The following is a 17799-nucleotide window of genomic DNA, read 5'->3' as shown; positions in this document are numbered from 1 at the left end:
TGGTGAATCCCTCCTGACTAGGAAGCTGTGACGCATCCCTTGTAGCTGCCAGCCACTGCATCCCAGGAAGTCTCAGGAACTGAGGCCCGAGACATAGGTAGAAGCCAGAATGGTGAGCCACGCCTGGGTGGTGAGCCGAAGAACAGCAAGACAGATGGACATGACGAAGGTCGCTGTAGCAACAGATGAATGAACAGATTTGTGAGGGGGCAGCAGGTGGGGAGCAAGTGTAGAGATGCAGACCCCTGCAGGGGGTTAGAAGAGAGCTGCAGACACTCTGAGGTGCTGACAGAAAAGCATCAGAGGCATCCATTATTCTGCTTCTAGCTGAGGCCACAGTTGTCCCAGTCAGTCTAAGAGTAGTAGGAGAAAAAGCGAGAAGCTGGAAACTGAAGTGCCCTGTCAGGGAGAGAAGTCCTCCTTGCATCATGACCTTGATGTGAGGGAGCTGTCAGAAGCAGGGAGTGGTGTTTCCTAGGGTAGACGGACTTCGACTCAGCTGTTGCTAGACGCGAACACCTTCAAGAGAGGGGAAGAAGAAAACAAACAAACAAAACAAAAAACGGAATGGGCATGTGAGGAGTATAGTGTCTCCAGAGGGTAGAGGGAAGGAGGACTGCTAAAAGGCCCGAGAGGCACCCTCAGACAGGCAGGCATGCACACAGAGAGCCTGCCGTGTACAGAGAGCTTGGCGTGTCCAGAGCCTGGTGTGTCCTTACGCAGGCACACACAAGTGCCAGGCATGTCCAATACGCAGGTGCACCCAGAGAGCCAGGCACATTCAATAGGCAGGCGCGCACCCAGAGAACCAGGCGCGCCACTCATGGTAGTCGCCATCAGGTCTGAACTCCTGAAGCTAAGGATTTTCCTTCCTCTGTGGCCTGTCAGGAGCTACGTCTTTTCTGGACACTTTCTGCCAGGACAGATTCCAAGAGCCCAAGCTTTCTGCTGAGATGGGAGTCGCTACTCCCACAGTGACAAAGCAAGCCCCTCTCTTACACTTCCCCATATTTGTCCCCGCTCTTTGTTTTTGGAACTAACTGATGTTTACAAGCCTTTGTAAAATGATGGTTAATTTTATCGCTTTTACCTTACAGGGGTCAAGTGATCAATATGAGATATCTGGAATATTTTGAGAAAATACTTCATTTTATTAAAGATAGAATTCTTGTTTATCACGGGTAAGCCTCCAGTTCTCCTCTTTGCTGTGATGCATTGGTCCCATGTGTTTCATGTGTGGTCTATCTGTGAGATTTGAAAACTGAACCACATGTAAATGAGGAAAATACCTAATAAAAAATATAAAAAAAGAAAAAAGAAAACTGAACCACAGGCAGACCAAACGAACTAGACCGGAAGTTTAATTAAAGCCTGCTTCCGCCAGAGTAATGGCTTCACAGTGTTGGCCTTGGCAGTGCTTTCGGCCAACACTCATCACAGTGACACTCCCGATTGCCGACAGAGCTTCCGTCCATCCCGCGGGGCATTGAGTTTTGAGGTGGAGTCACCAGCTGAGCATGAGAACCGTGTGGCGCCCCCCCAGCAGGGTGCTTAGATCCGAGCAGCTTGAGAAGTGAAACCACACACTTGCCAGTGCAGAGTTGGAACAGGAGAATCAAGGGTCAGCTAAGACCCCCGCGCCTGCGCATTGGCCTGCTGCATTTCCTGATTCGCCGCGCATGCCTCTGCAGCCCCACACCTGTTGGCTCGCATTGACTCCTGCTGTTGCCCAGTGTGGGATGCTGTCTATCCTCTCCAAAGACCTCTTCATGCTCAGGGCCTTTGCATTAGATGGTATGACATTTATACGGGACCCACACATGGGCCTCCAGTGCATTGCGTCAGCCCCAGGCCAATGCTCGCTGCTTAGGGGATGCGGAGCAGGTGGATAAGAAGTCAGTAACATGATTTTCTCACATGTATTATTGATTTGGGTGGATGACCCTGTCAGTGAGATGCCCTGGGATATATGGGCCTGCAGCATTGAGCTGCTTGTCCTTAGGAGCAGTTATTTAAGACGTGAATGGATCTGCGTATCGTATTCTGCATTAACCTCCCTCTGCCCTTCCCCCTCTCTTCAAGAGCAAATAATCCAAAGGGCTTATTGGAAGTCAGAGAAGCTCTGGAAAAGGTACACAAAGTGGAAGACCTCCTTCCAATTATGAAGGTAAGTTTGCTATTAGCATCTCAGGTGGGGCTGGAGCAGTGACTTGGTACTGAAGAGCCCTGCCTTTATCATCCCAAGGACCCGGGCTCGATTCCCAACACTCACGTGGTGACCTCCTGTGGTGTCTCAAAACTGTCTGTAAGTCCAGTGCCAGGGCATCTGACTTCTGACCTCTGCAGGCACCGGGCATGTAGGGTGCACAGACATACATGCAGACAAAACACACATACACTTAAATTGAAAATATATCTCAGGAGGAATTGTATAAAAGAAAACCAAAGCACATATGTGACTGTTGCGCTGTCTCAGAACTTACAAAGTATAGCATCTGAGACCCCACATTAACACACTGTAAGCAGTAACCCAGATCAAGTACAGCGCTGGAACCAGACTCAACCAGAACCGACTTTCGAGACGCAGTCAATTCAGGAAACAAAGGACTTGAAAATAAATATACTCACGCTGGACCTGTGGCCACAGTCCAGTACTCCCCAGCGGCCCAAAAGCCACGCAGCTGTAGTTAGATGGATTCCTAAAAGGAGAGTTGGAGAACCCCGTCTCCCCCAGATTCCTGTGGGCGTTGTTTGTTGTCCCGTAGGATAGGCGTGTGGAGGCCAGCAGCTGCAGAAGAGGAGGTACCTGAGGCAGGGGCGGGGGAGCCCTTGTTGTGTGGCCACATCTGCAGTGGAAGTCTGTGCCGTAGCAGGGGTTGCTCAGAGTTAACTGTGAGCTGAGACAGAGCTGTGGCCTTGATGGTGGGAAGTTGCTCTGAGCACCTTCATCTCCATTTGCTCCCAGAGGTGCCTCACTGGGAGTCACGGGAGTACCCTCTCCTGGTACCTAGTAGGCCCGTGTCTGATTCCCAGCACTGCAGCAGCAACAGCATAAGTCGTGACGTCCGTTTCCATCTGAAATGCGCTCTGAGAATGGAACTGAGGTGCGGCTTTGACATAGAAAGTCAGAACTAAAGGAAAGATCACAGAAGGAGACAAAAATACCCATAAGTCTTGCATGACACGGTAATGGCAGATTTGTTGGAAGAAGACTCTCAGGTGGCTTTTAACATCACTTGTGTGGTGCTGACCTTCAGTATCCCGGCAGCTCCTCCATGACAGGCGGCAGGACACACTGCGGACAGGAGACCGGCACTGCGCTGGGTCAGCCTCTGTGGATTTCAGTCACTAAAATCTAGTAAGACTTCAGGTGGGAGACGAAATCTGCTTACACAGATCGTGGAAAGGAAAGCAGCGTGCCAAGGTGCATTCACAACACCTAGCCAGAGGGTGGCAGCACTGCCCTGCTGTGTCGTCTGTAGGAGCTTGTCCTTTGGATGGGAGCGTTTCCAGCTTCAGACTGGCTTCAGCCGGATTATGGATGTGCATATGGGAAACTTGTAGCTTTCTTCTTCCTCTGAAAAACATGGCGTGCCACTGGAGACTTAGAAAAGCACTCAGGCCCCAGCAGATAGATCGTTAGCCAGGAGCATGGACCAGAGTCAGAGGCCCTCCCTCAGCCCTCCACTCTGCCACTTCCTGGCCCAGCAGTATGGCCAGGTTTGTTCCTTTTCCTGGGACTGTGCATTCATACCTGGTCTGTTTGTGGCAAGGATTCAGTGGGCATACGGGAAAGCACCTGCACTTGTTTTCTGAGAGCCAGTCCCTGAAGAAAGGCGCTTCTCCCTCAATTCAGCTGAAAGCCCTGGTAGTCAGTCCTGCCCAGCTGCACCCTGCCGTGGGCCTCCAGCCATCGCTCCTGTGGCCTGCTGCAGGAGAAGCCCTCCCGCCAGAGCCCAGAGTCCTTTGTCTGTCACTGCCTGCCCTATTCCAGCTCCATCCATCCCAGCCAGAGTCGGAGGGCACTATTCTAGAATAAAGGCAGAGCATCGCAGGTTTTAACTCAGAGCTGGCATCTGAAGCTGTGTTCCTAGGAGACACCCTGGCCGGCTTTGAGGAGGTCCCCTCACAACCTGTGGTCTGCGAGGTTAGAGTCTGTGAACCTAAAACACACCTGGAGAGGAACCACTGAGCACCCCTCGGGCCTGCGGCTCTGGGGAGCACTTGCAGGGCACAGTGCTTTTTCAGGGACACATGCTTTTTCAGGTTGCAGGAGCTGGCATTGCTGCTCCTGGCTGGCAAGGCTGCTGCCTGCTGCGCTGGGAGGAGAACCAACCCCAGAGCAGCTGCTGCACTGAGCTAGATCTTGGCTGTAGGGCACCTGCAGCTTTCTGCTGGGGCCCCTGCTGCTCTGTAGGTTTGTGGGATGTGAGGCACTTAGGGCCTGTGTTGCATCTAAAGAAAGGAGAAGTGTTGTTAGCCACTGCCTACCAAGAGAGAGCACATGGTCTCTCAGTTTGAATGCCTCAGACAAGCCCAGAGCTAAGTCTAAGGTTCAGGACGGATTAGAAGTAGACATGTCCAGCCCGTAGCATGTGGGCGATATGTAGCTCAGGGGAGCTGAGAATGCAGCCCAATGTGTGTGTGGTGCTGCATGACAGAACCATGTTACAGTGTGAGAACTGCAGCTAATATGGATTTTTATTTTCCCTCGAAAGCAGTTTAATACCAAAACAAAGGACGGGTTCACCGTGAACACCAAAGTCCCCAGCCTCAAAGATCAAGGGAAGGAATATGACGGCTTCACCATCACCATCACAGGAGACAAGTATGTTCGCTCCAGTGTGACGTGGGGCTGGTGGCGGCCAGTGGAGGGATGTCCTGATGTGAGCCGTGTCTGGGCCATGTGTGTACTCAGTATATGCCTGGGGCAGCATCCTTCCTGGCTAAGTGCACACAACCCATTTGAATTCCCACAGCACCTCTGCCTGGTGCTCAGAGGCTCCGGAGAGCTTGTCCAACAGCAGGAAAACGGGTCCATGCGGGCCCAGGGCTACCATGCACGCATTGCAGATTGCTGGGTCTCGAGAGGGTGGCAATGTCTTTGTGGAAAGTTTGCACATCTGAGGCTCTGGCCATCATTACTCTCAACCGCCGCCAACTGAGAAGCATTTTACAATCATTTCTTCTTTGATAGTTTCATTCATGTCTGTAGTGACTTTTAGTCCTTCTTATCCCCCCAGTTATTCCCACTAAACCCTTCTTCCCACAAGGCCCCCACTCTCTCTCTCTCTCTCTCTCTCTCTCTCTCTCCCCCCCTCTCTCTGTGTATGTATGTGTGTCTGTGTGTCCTGCTGAATTTAAATAGGATAGACCCACATTCAGGCCACTTCTCCCATAAAACTTTCAGCTTTTCCCTGCTTCTTCCCTTTATGTCCCCAAGCCTGGTCTCACCTCTCCCTCCAGCTAATGTTCTGAGAACCAGGAGGTTCTGCAGATAGCGTCATGATAAGTCCATGCTGTGTGAGTTTATCCTCACAGAGCCACAGTGGTGCTGCGTGCAAAAACATAAGCACAAGACATGGTAGTAGCAGTGTTCATGAGCCTCCCACAACTTCTGCTCCTGCCTGGGCAGAGTGGCTGGGAAAGTGACAACAGGGCTCAGAGCACTCCGAGCAGCCACCATTAGCATTCGTGCGTGCGCGCACGTGCGCGCGCGCGCGCACACACACACAACACACGCACACCACTTCTCCAGTTTCTGTTTGGATTGTTTAATCTATGCCATTGACAGCAGTGCTTGTGTTTCAGGGTCGGCAATATCCTATTTTCTGTGGAAACTCAAACCACAGAAGAGAGGACACAGCTGTATCACGCTGAAATAGATGCACTTTATAAAGACCTGACAGCGAAGGGCAAAGTACTGACCCTCTCGGCAGAATTCGGGGTAGGTTTGGCTTTGTTTTATTTTCTGTTCCTGGGGTGTGTGTGTGTGTGTTGCTGAGGATGGAACCTGGTGTGTGTTTGTGAGTGTGTGTGCACATGTACATGTGTGTGCGCGCGTATGTATTGCTGAGGATGGGACTAAGAACTCCAGTGTGCTAGGCAGATGCTTCACTGCTGAGCCACACCCCAGTCCTGCAATTTCTTTGGCAAATGCCCCACCCCCTCACCCCCCACCTACAGTTTCCCCTGTTTCACTGAGGCTGTTTGTCTTATGCCTGAAATCAATTGTAATTGTCTCAGCCTCCTTTCTAGTACTCCTTGGAGCAAAAACATTTCCAGGGTTTAACAACCACAGCAATGGGGTGGCACAGTACATATTGTTAGCTCTGCGGTGCGTCAGTGCAGGTTTGTGGTCAGAAGAGGTTTGTCCAGGTCGGCCACTGTGAGCATGGTCTATAAGTTCCCTCATTAGAATTGCTGCTTACTGTAAAACTGTGATTGTGACTGGCACCTTGAAGGGATTTAGCGTCACCGAGGGGGCACCTCTGGCTGTATCGATGAGTGTATTTCTAGAAAGGTTTAACTGAGGAAGGGAGACCCACCCGAAAGCGGGCAGTGCCCTCCATGGACTGGTTGTCCTGGTCTGAATCAGAAGTGGGAAAGAAAGTTAGCTTTCTAACTAAGCACGCCAGCCCTGAGAGAGGGCAGCTGGTCAAGATCTTGTGCAGCGCGAGTTCCTGACATGGGGCTGAAGTTCATGAATCTCTGTCCTTTCTCCTAGGAGGCTGATGCTGTCTGCAACTTAATCTTATCCTTAGTGTATTACTTTTATAATTTAATGCCCCTGTCTCGAGGATCTAGGTAAGTGATGTCCCGTCCTATGACAGTTTCAGATCGAAACTGTTGCTATGGCTTTTGTTTGTGTCACAGGCACAGCCTCTAAAGCCCACTACAAATCACAAGAAGTTCCCATTGTTTCTTCTAAAATCCACCCCCTGCCCCCAAGTCCCGTTTTTGGTGGGTATAGTGGCATGTGCCTTTAATGGTAACCCTGAGGAGACAGGCAGGTGGGTCTCTGAGATTGACGCCGGCCTAGTCTACACAGTGAGGCCCTGTCTCGGGGAAACAAAATGAAAAATAGAAAGATCACACCCGTGGCCAACCATGAAGGGGATTTAAGGTCAGGCCAAGAGGAGAGGCTCCGTGTGCTGCTCTCTGAAGAAAGCAGCAGGGAGCAACCCGGTGGGAACCCGCCTTCCCTCAGAGCGCAGATGCTCCTGTGGACCCTCAAGTTCCTTATGCTCTTTACGTAGGAAAGTAGAAATATTTTCAAAATAAACACGACAAAGTTCTTCTGTTAACTAAACATTTAAGGTTTTAGTCCAAAGAATTCCTATGTAAGATTCTTTTTCATGATGGACGCCCGCAGGGAGGTTAGCGTGATAGCCATAGGCCAGGGCTGGCTGAAGTCTGTCCTGTCTTGACAGTGTCATTGCGTATTCAGTCATTGTGGGAGCGCTGATGGCCAGTGGCAAAGAAGTGGCTGGGAAGATCCCCAAAGGGAAGGTATGCTGGGCTGGCGGAGGCACAGGCATGGCTGCACCTCGCCCCGGGCTTCTGGCTGTGGACCGCATGCGAGCTAGACCCCACACCATTTCCTTCCTTTTATCACGTCCTGCGCCTCCTCTTTTCCAGTTAGTCGACTTTGAAGCCATGACAGCCCCTGGCTCAGAGGCCTTCAGCAAAATAGCAAAAAGCTGGATGAACTTGAAGAGGTAACCATGGCCGTGGTTGGAGCAGGCTTGCAGGGGAAGGCACGGGCGGGGTCCTAGCTCCAGAGACGCCCCCTCCTCTGAGGGATGTGCTCATTTCATGAGCTGCTCCGCACTCTGGTTTTAAGGTGGAGACATTTTACTACAGGTAAAAATGAGTGATGAGAGAGATGGAGAGAGAGCTCAGCGGATAAAGCCCATCTGGAGGACCCAAGTTCAGATACCCCGAGCCCAAATAACATTCTGGGTGGTTGTGGTAGGTCACAGGTCAGATGGAATTCAGACAAGATCCCAAGACCAAGGTGGCCAGCTCAGCTAGCCTGTATCTGTGAACTCTGAGCTCAGCAATAAATACAGTGGAGAGGAGTCAAGGGAGAGTCTCAATGTCAACCTAGGGCTAACACATACACACGCACACACTCGCACGTACACACATACATAAATACGCACACACATACACACGCACACACACAAACACCCGCCACCCACATTGTCGCCTTGTGCCAGAATCCAGCAAGGTGCCTAAGAGCTGTACCTCCAGAAATGCTGGGCAGTGAGTACAAACAAGCTTGAGCTAGACACTGTGACTTATTCCACATCCCTTCTTGCCTACATGACACCAGCCACTGTGTCATCTAGTGGGCCACTTGAGCTGTGTTTAAAACTGAGAAATATGTGTCTGTCATCCACATTGCTTAGCTTGTCCCAGAGTATGTTTTTGAGGTTACTCATTTACACATGGTTTGTTGATGTGGCCGCAAGGTGGAGGGTCCTGCTTCCTTTAGGTAATTTCAGCAAATCTTTCCACAAACCACACAGCCACATGTTGCACAGTTATGGTTCATGGCAAACCTGGTATGCAATGTTTCTCAAGGATCATGGGAATTCTGAGCTAAGGATTTAATTTACTGCTGCAGATGGGAAACAGGCTTAGACAAGTAACAGAATCAGGAGGGGCGGGGCCAGGCCTGAGCCAGCATCCTCAGAGTCAGGCTCAGCATCCTCATAGTCTCAGGCTCAGCATGTGAGGTAGCTACAGCAGGATATGAGCTGTGTGACATGGAGCTCTGTGCACATGAAAGTATTATTTCTTTCCCCAGAGTCCTGGCTGCGCTTTCAGGCAGCTCAGGACATGAGGTCGCTGCTATAGAAGGGTCTGCTGTGCCCTCTGCCTTTTTGGTTGCATCTACCCAGGCTATGGGTCCCCATAAGGCATTGCTAATAGTCACAGTTTCCCTGTGTTTCTCTTCCAGTATTTCCCCTTCCTACAAGACCCTGCCATCAGTATCAGAGACGTTCCCGACTCTGAGGTCCATGATCGAGGTGCTCAACACGGATTCCACCCCACGGTGTCTAAAGAAACTCTAGCCAGATCAGAGGATTTATACACATGAAGGGCCAGGCCTCTCACTTCTTAAGTTATTTTTTAAGACATGGAATTATTATGGAATTAGGTCCTTTATTACTTTTGATACCAATTTTTGATAGGAATTGAATACTTGAAAACATTTTCTTTACTTTTTCTGAACCGTAAGAGAAATCATGAAAACGGGTTTTTTGGGGAAAAGCTACTTGACCAGGAAGGGAAGTATGCGTATTAGTGGCAGCCTGTTGGTTCCCATGTGTTAAGGTATACTGCTCCTTCCTTACAGCAAAAAAATGTTTACTTCAGAAACCAAAAATTAATAATTAAGATGAAGAAAGCCAACAACCAACAGGGCTTGTCTTCACTGTCAGAGGTGTGGGTGTTCCTCAGACCTCCTTCCTGTGCACCTCTGTGGGGTGCCTCGCTACTGCCATGCCCCCACATGTGGGCCCTCCAGCCCCCCTAGAACTGTGGAAGGGCCCCAGCACCCACGGTTCCATGGCTTGTGACAAGAAGCACTGGCCAGATGACAGACAGTATTTGCCAATCACTGAACCATATTTTTCTTTTCTTTGTTGGAAAAAATAAGCCGAGGTGATTTCTGAAAGTCGCCATGTTCAGGCACTGGATTACGTTGTGTTTGTGTGCGAGCTAGTTTTGCTTTCAGGTGTAAGAGCGTTTAGAACGTTTCTTGTTTCCTCAGACAGGGTGGAAGATGGAGGAATAAGGTCCATTAAAGGCTGCAGTTTCAAACCGTGGTCAGTTTGGTCGTTTTGCTATCGTCGTCGTGGCTTTTCGCCGCTGTGTTTTATTTACGTTCCCATTCAGAGGCTGGAGGTGGAACCCAGGTTTCTCACGTGCTGGGAAACACTGAGCCACTCGCCTCAAACCTCGCTCCTGCCCCGGACTTCCGGTGAGAGCAGGACTTCTGGTGAGAGCAGGACTTCCGGTGAGAGCAGGGCAATATCGGCACTTGTATCCTGTACTGTGTGTCTTGCCATCCCTGAGTGTCACTGTGGGCCTAGGGACCCTCCCCCACCATCTGTCTTTGCCACAACAGTGGCTTCCCCAAAGTGACCGGAGGGAGTCGGACTGAGAAGTCAGCGGAACCCATTCTGTAGCCGGAGTACACCCCTCGTCTGCCTTTTTCACTATGACTGCACTGTTTCCCAAGCAGAAGCCCATACCCTGAGAGCTCTCTGACTCCCTACCTTGGCCACCTGGCTGCATGATGGCGCTGGGGGTTCCTACCAGGGGACTCGCTGGGAGCTGAGGAGGGGACTCACAAGCTCCCACTGCCTCAACTCAGTGCTTAGTGCTGTCATGAACACTACCTCCACGTGCTGCTTGGGTTGCTTCACACTCCCTGCTCCACCGCTTTTAAACTTCCATTTCGCTTAAGTCATAGACCTTGGGTTTCCTCAGACTTTTCCTTCCATTATCAGCAAATTGTCATGATGGAAGGAAGCTGAGACGCCGGGTGAGGCTGCTCACCCGTCCATTGAATCCAAATTACTACGTTTCAGTTTCAGCGGTTACTATCCCAATTTCTGCCCACGCAGCTGATGTGATTAGATGTTTCAGAAGCAGAACCCTGAATATATGGGCCAAATTCCCCCCAGGGCTCAAGAAAACCTCTTGGGCAGTTCTGTTTGGTAGCCAAGGTTTCATCCTACAGTGCAGTGAGGCCTGTCCTTAAAAGCTCTTGTCCTAGGAAGAACATTGGGAATTTCTTTTTTCCTTTTTTTAAGATTTATTTATTTATTATATTTATATGAGCACACTGTAGCTATTTTCAGACACACCAGAAGAGGTCATCAGATCCCCTTACAGATGGCCTTGAGCCACCATGTGGTTGCTGGGAATTGAACTCAGGACCTCTGGAAGAGCAGTCAGTGCTCTTAACCACTGAGCCATCCCTCCAGCCGGGGAATTCGTTTCTGTGGTCCTCTTATCAGCCTGGGGATCCATTTGAGAAATCATCCACACGTGTGACACAGTAGTGGACCTGTTTTTAGTTCCCCAACATGAATCTCTTTCTTAGAACGTCACACAAAGGGACTGGCGGGACAGCCTTATGGACAAACACCTGCTGCTCTATCACGAGGACCTCAAGTCCCTAACACACAAAAGAAACATGGCTGGAATCACCTCTAAACCCAGTCTCTGGGGCAAGGAAGCAAAGATTGCTGGTGTTCGCTCGCTGCCAGGTAGCAGGAAGCTAACTGCTCCAGGTTTGGTGAGAAATGCTGTCTCAGGTATGAGGTATGGAACCACAGCAAGAGACTTGGTGTCCTCCTCTGGTCCCCTCATGTACACGTAGACCACAGGAGTAAAAAAAGAAAAAAAAATCTATTTTAGAAATCAGAATAACAAGGGGTACCAGTTATTTCAGAAATCAGGAGGACAGGGAATTCAAGGGCATCCTCAGCTCTGTCGTGAGTTCAAGACCACTGGAATATCTGACCCTTCCAGGAAGAAAGAAAAGGAAGCCAGTTGTGGTTAGCATATGCCTATTATCCTAGCCATCAGGAGGCCAAAGCAGGAGGATTGCTCCAAATTTGGGACAACATGAGCTGTATATATGCTTCTAGGTCAGTTTTGGCTACACTGTGAGATCCTGTCTCAAATATATATATATGCATGTATATATAAGCATGTACATATATGCATGTATACATATGCATACACACATGGTTTCTGTGTTCCAACTTTAAAAGCTGCCTCCAGAGAAAAACAGCAAGTTCAGTAGGTGCAGGAAGACAGAGTCTGTCTGAGGGAGGTGTGTGGTGTGGATCAGTAAGACTGCAGGCAAGGGATGCCCCTCCCAACCCATGGCCCTGAGCAGTCCTGACTGGACCCATCTCCACTTGGACTTGTTAGTCCTGTGGCCTGGGGAAGGTATCTCCTTATTCTCTGAGGCAGAGAGGCTGCCCCGCTGTCACTTGGTAGCAACCCAGAGAGGCCCACAGCTGCCCAGGAACGTCCACTTTGAATACTGCTGAGGAGGGTGCCCTTGGCCTGTGCCCTGCGGACCAGTCAGACTTGATTGCTTAATTTTGCTTGGTTGACAGGCCAGAGTGCCCAGCTGTTATGCCAACAGCTGATTGGAACTCATGCATCAGATGACAGATGAATTGAATCTGTCTGAGTCTGAAGCCACTCAGACATAGTGTCTGTGCATTTCCCCCCTCCACACACACACCCCAGGGAAAATGTGAACTAGTAGCCATTGGAAGATCTCCTCCACCTCCTCCTTTCCAGGGAAGAGCTGGTCCAGAGAGGAGGGGCCCAACATTTGCTTCTAAAATGCATTTAGATGAGAGCATCAGGGCCATGTGCTTGCTGCCTCCCTGCAAGCTGCTTTAGATGCCTACAGCCTAAAGAACCATCATATTCTACATTAGCAAAATTACTCAGGCCTCAGACTCCAAAGGGAAAAGCCATGTCCTTTGCCAGCACTGGTGGCAGAATACATTCACCTAGAAATGCAGGTTTGGCTGAGGGAGCACCTTATACATGGGTGGTACATCTTCCACTGGGCAGCAAGATAGAAGAGGATATTCTAGGCCCTGCCTCTCTCCACGGATCTTCCTAGTGGTGAAGGATACATGGGTATCACTGGCAGGGCAGATTGCCTTAGTTCAGGCTGGCAAGAACAGCCTGATTCGATGATGGAGAAGCAGCTTCAAGGAGATAGTAAGAGGCGTGTTGTCTGGCCCTTCAGCACTTAGGTGAGGGCTAGATGCCAGAGGTGAAGTATCCTGTGCCATTCCACCAACTCAGTTCTTGGGCCACAAAGTTGGTGACACAACTCAGGTGCGGTGCAGAAACTGGCTTTAAGTATCCCTGAAAGCTGTCAGCATGAGCTCTGTCCTCCATAGTTAGTGTCCCTCAGGTTAATCATGGAGGGCACTCAGAAAATGGGACAAACTGCTCTAAGACACCTCATGCGTCTTCCCGGGCTGCTGGAAGCTCGGGACTGGTGATGAAGCTTTTAGGACCCTGGTTCCCCGTGTGGTCCTAGGACAGTGGACCGGCAGCAGCACAGGACTTTTGGGAAGCTCTCAACAGCGAAGCTCTCAACTGCGATGATGTATGTACGTCTGCTGCAGTGTGTTAACCGTCGTCTGCACGGTTAGTTCATGGGCAGTAAATACACAGCAAGACCATGTCAAAAAGGAAATTCCAGCTGGGTATGGTGGTAAACCCTGAAATCCTAGCAATCAAGAAGCTAAGGAAGGAGGATCCTAGCTACACAGTGAGACGCTCCTCTTCGAAGTCCAAACAGACAAATGAGATGAAGGGTGAGATGTAAAAATTCCAGTGCTAGGAATCCTGCAGCTCACATGAGCAGAACGGCACCGTGCCTGTCTGTGCTGGCCCTGGATCATCAGTGCACACTGCGGGGGCTGCGTGTCTGTCCCACCCACCCCACACCGCACTACTGTAGCAGCAGCCCCTTACCATCCTGCATCCATTAACTATCCATCCCGTTTCTCTGGCCTGTATGTCATCTCAGTTCCTTTGCTCAATACCATGACCACGTAACTGACAGCACTGTTTGGTGCCCACATTTTGAAGTGCAACCCATCATGACCGAGAATGCACAGCACTTGAAGAGTGAGGCTCCTTGTTCACACCTTGATGGAACAAGAACCAGAGGAAGGATGGAATGGCTCAGCCTGTAACGCTTGAAAACCAACCCTCTATGACCCATCTCCCACCATGATCCAGCTCCTAAAGGCCCAGAGTCCCCCCACACCAGCTGTGTGAGCCCATGCCTGCTCTCACCCTGACCCGGAAGAGTAAAACAGACACTGCTGGGCTCAGACAGTGGTATAGCCAAGCACGGCACTTGGAAGTGAGAACTTGGGGGAAAGCAAGGTCTCCCTCTTCCTCCTTTCTAGCCCTCACATACTGTGCAGCATAAGTGGCCCTGAACTTTCAATTCAGACCTCAGCCTACGGAGCAGCTGGGGTTACAGTTGCCTTCAGACTTACAGCACTATAGAAACTTCCTTGGCAATACGTTTTATTTGCACCAGAAACAAAGTGTTCTTCCTTCCTTCCTTCCTTCCTTCCTTCCTTCCTTCCTTCCTTCCTTCTGTTGAGGCCAGCCAGCGGCCCACATGTCTGGGTTCTAGTCTGGGAGGCATCTTGGAATCTGGAAGAAAAGAGGGAACTAGATTCGAGAAAGGATGGAACCAAGACATCAGTCTGACCAATAGGGTGGCAGGCTCCACCCCTGATGCTCTCCTATCGCTAACAGTCAAACCTGATCAGCCAGATTTTAGGCTGGGGGTGGGGGGAGGTTACATCTTCCTTCCTTTTGTTCTTTCCTTCTTTCTTTCCTTCTCTTTATCTTTCTTCCTTTCTTCCTTCTTTCTTTTCTTTCTTTCTTTCTTTCTTTCTTTCTTTCTTTCTTTCTTCCTTTCTTTCAACAGCACTTATTGTTTTTAGCTGCTTTACAAAAAGGATTTGCTTATTTTTATGTGTTTGAGTGTTTGCCTGTATGTATATAAATGTACCACATGCACGCAGTGCCCACAGAGGTCGTAAGAGTGTGTCAGACCCCTTAGAACTAAAGTTACAGACAGTTTGTGAGCTGCCATGTGGGTGCTGGGAACCAAACTCAGGTCCTCTGCAAGAGCAGCCGGTGTTCTTAACCATAGAACCACCTCTCTGGCCAGCCCCTCATCTGCTTTGAAGATAGTGTGAAGCTGAGGCTCTTGAAACCAAAGTTTCAAGGTGAGCATGCGGAGGTTAAATAAAAATACAAGCATACTTCTTTCTTTTCTATTTTGAAAATATTTTAATCTGCTTTTAATTTTTTCATAATTCACACCACCTATAATATTATCCATTGACTATTGCTTTTCTCCTGTCTCCCTGCCTCCTTTGTGTCTTCCTAACTGTGTCTAGGTAGTGCCGTCCATATGAGAAAGTGTGGGAGATTACCCAGTAGCGTGGCCAACCTACAGGAGCATGCCCCTAAAGGACAGTGACTGTACCCTCTCACCAACCACTAACGGCTAGTGGGTCCTTGAAACAGAAGGCCTTGAGGCCTCAGTTCCCCCCCCACACCCCATTCCTGCTGCCATTTTGACTGGCCTGATCTCCTGTAGGTCTTGTGTAGGTAATTGAAGCGGCTGAGTTGACCAGTGCAGCCACTGGATCATTTTGCATCTCTCTCTCTCTCTCTCTCTCTCTCTCTCTGTCGTCCATTTGTGTCTTCACAGTGTCTCTGCCTCCACTTCTTCGGTGTTCCCTGAGCCTCAAACGGGGAAGGTTAATACAGGTGATTCATCCGTAGCTGAGCACTCGCAGTTCAGGAACACTTCTTCAAGCATCGTCTGTGTTATTAAGAGTGGGTAGCAGAGATAAAACCAGGAGCTTAGGGCCAGTGTAAAGAAAACGTGTTCCAGTCCCGTTTAAATAACTGCAGTAATACCAGAAAGACAGCACCCCAGGTTTGCGGCTTACACCTTCTCATCCTGAAAGACGCAGCTGGCGTCGCATGGTTTTGCTTTTCTCCTTTCTTCAGTGTGTTTATTTATTTATTTCGAGTCATAATCTTCTACTGTAGGCCAAGCTGGCCTGGAACTTGCTGTACAGTTCAGTTTTGTTTCAAATGCATGATAATCCTCCTGCCTCAGCCTTCCCAAAGTAAGGATCACTGGTATGAACCACCATGCCTATTTTGTGGCTGGCACACACACACACACACACACACACACACACACACACACACACAATTGGAGACAAATTGTTATGTAATGTAGGCTAGCTTTGAACGGACTGAGAATGGATTTGAACATCTGATCCTCTTTCCTCGACCTCACACAAGTACTGGGATCTCATCTGTGAACCATGCTTGGATTTCAGGGCACTAGGGATGGAACTCATCTTTGTGCATGCTACTCAAGCACTTTATAAACTGAGCCACATCCCCAGTACCTGATAACAGTCTTGGTGGTTGTACTGGCTGGCTCTATGTGTCAACTTGACACAAGCTAGAGTCATCAGAGTCAGAGGAGCCCTGTTTGAGGGAATGCCTCCATGAGAACCAGCTATGAGGCATTTTCTCAATTAGTGATCAAGGCGGGGAGAGCCCAGCCCATGGTGGGTGGTGCCATCCCTGGGCTGGTGGTCCTGGGTTCTATAAGAAAGCAAGCTGAGCAAGCCAGGGGAAGCAAGCCAGTAAGCAGCACCCCAACATGGCCTCTGCATCAGCTCCTGCCTCCAAGTTCCTGCCCTGTGGGAGTTCCTATCCTGACTTCCTTTGGTGATGAACAGCGATTGGGAAGTGTAAACTGAATGAACCCTCTACTCCACAACTTGCTTTTTGCTCATGGTGTTTTGTTGTAGCAATGGAAACCATAACTAAGACAGTGGTGATATATTTTATTAGAGCCTGACACATTTGTGACATTCCATTTATATCAGGGAATTCAAGTTATTTCTGCACTTGCCTTTAGTGTTAGACAAGGGCTACTTTAGAGACAACTAAGCCACGGTTGGTATTTAGTTGCTTTTCAGAATAGGACACCATGCTTACCTGAGACCTGTTAGTCTTGTGAAAATCAGGGAGTGGGATGGGGCCACAAACATCCCACAGCCCTGTCTTAAACTTTAATCGTGTGGTCTCAGCAGCAAGCCTGACCCCTTTGGGGATACATCTGCTTCCCTGTGGGAACTTTCCATCCTCTTCAGTTTGTTTGTAGTCAGCAAACCTCCCGGAGTTCTTATGATTTCTGAGATTCCAGGATTAGCTTGGCCATTTTTGGAAGTTTAAGCTTTTGGGTTGTCCCCTCACTTAAACTGATGGAATACAGGCTCCTTACGCTGACCAGCGTCTGCTGCTGACTAGAGTTCTTTAATTCCTGCTTAGGATTTTTTTTTAAAGAGTGATTTTTAAAGACAGAGTCCTGAGATTTAATAGACTGGTGTGTGTGTGTCTGTGTGTGTGTGTGTGTGTGTGTGTGTGTGTGTGTGTGTGTACTGCTGCCTCACAGTGGCAAGCATCAGAAAGCAAGGGCTTTGAGGGTTTGAAGAGGCCTTGGTGTGTAGCTCTTCTGAGAGGGGGTACTTCGCTCACACTGCATGCTTTTAGCAGGGGTCTTTCTTTCTGTGGGGATAATGGTACCATATAACCCAGGTTGGCCTTGAATTTGCCGTGAGTCTCCCGCCTAGGCCAAAACAGTGCTAGTATCCCACGCTGATGCTTCCATGCCAGGCTTAGAAGAAGTTCCACGGGCGGGAATCCAACCTCCTGGTTGACAACTGGTGGGTCAGTGCCCTAGCCTAGCCCCCGGCTCAGTGTGGTGGATCGCCCAGCGAACAGAGCGCAAACCTGAAAAAGCAATGAATGCCTGAGAGCGCAAAGGAGAGAGGATGATTGAAAGCCAGGTTGGGCACGTGCAGGAGGAAGTTTCCTTTGTCATCAGTGCCACGTGGCGCCATGGCGGTCTTCGCCCTGAGTTAACCCCTGTGGTCATCTCCAATCTCGGCGGCGCTTGTATGGGGGACTCTGTAGCAGCCCCAGAGATGCCCTAGGGTCCCGGAAAGCGTCCTATGGAGGAGAAATTGAAGGGCCATAACAGGAGGAGCTCGGGGGCGGGGCTCCAGTGGGGGCGGGGCTCCAGATGGAGGCGGGGCTTCAAGTGCCGACCGGGCTCAGGGACGATTAGTGGTCCCGACCGGTACCAGATGG

At 49.9% G+C, this 17799-nt stretch overlaps 1 protein-coding gene across 12 annotated transcripts in view; it reads left to right on the top strand.

Annotated features, from left to right (window-relative positions):
* Ttc13 (tetratricopeptide repeat domain 13) overlaps positions 1 to 9842 on the top strand; it is a 50685-nt gene extending 40843 nt beyond the window's left edge. For 7 of the 12 annotated variants that reach the window (XM_006530966.4, NM_001373941.1, NM_001357355.2 and 4 more), the window contains 8 exons: positions 1098 to 1181; positions 2083 to 2167; positions 4719 to 4828; positions 5812 to 5947; positions 6728 to 6807; positions 7434 to 7512; positions 7642 to 7721; positions 8972 to 9842. In XM_006530966.4, the coding sequence (XP_006531029.1) occupies positions 1098 to 1181; positions 2083 to 2167; positions 4719 to 4828; positions 5812 to 5947; positions 6728 to 6807; positions 7434 to 7512; positions 7642 to 7721; positions 8972 to 9086 (769 nt within the window). In that variant the 3' untranslated portion in view covers positions 9087 to 9842. Of the gene's footprint in view, positions 1 to 1097; positions 1182 to 2082; positions 2168 to 4718; positions 4829 to 5811; positions 5948 to 6727; positions 6808 to 7375; positions 7513 to 7641; positions 7722 to 8971 lie in introns of all 12 variants that reach the window. The other 5 variants (NM_001357356.2, NM_001373940.1, NM_001373943.1 and 2 more) reach the window with 3 other exon arrangements.
* The last annotated feature ends 7957 nt before the right edge of the window (positions 9843 to 17799 follow it).

This window comes from Mus musculus, chromosome 8 (assembly GCF_000001635.26).
Source record: "Mus musculus strain C57BL/6J chromosome 8, GRCm38.p6 C57BL/6J".
Taxonomy (NCBI): Eukaryota; Metazoa; Chordata; class Mammalia; order Rodentia; family Muridae; genus Mus; species Mus musculus.
This window is presented reverse-complemented; position numbering and strand designations above follow the sequence as displayed.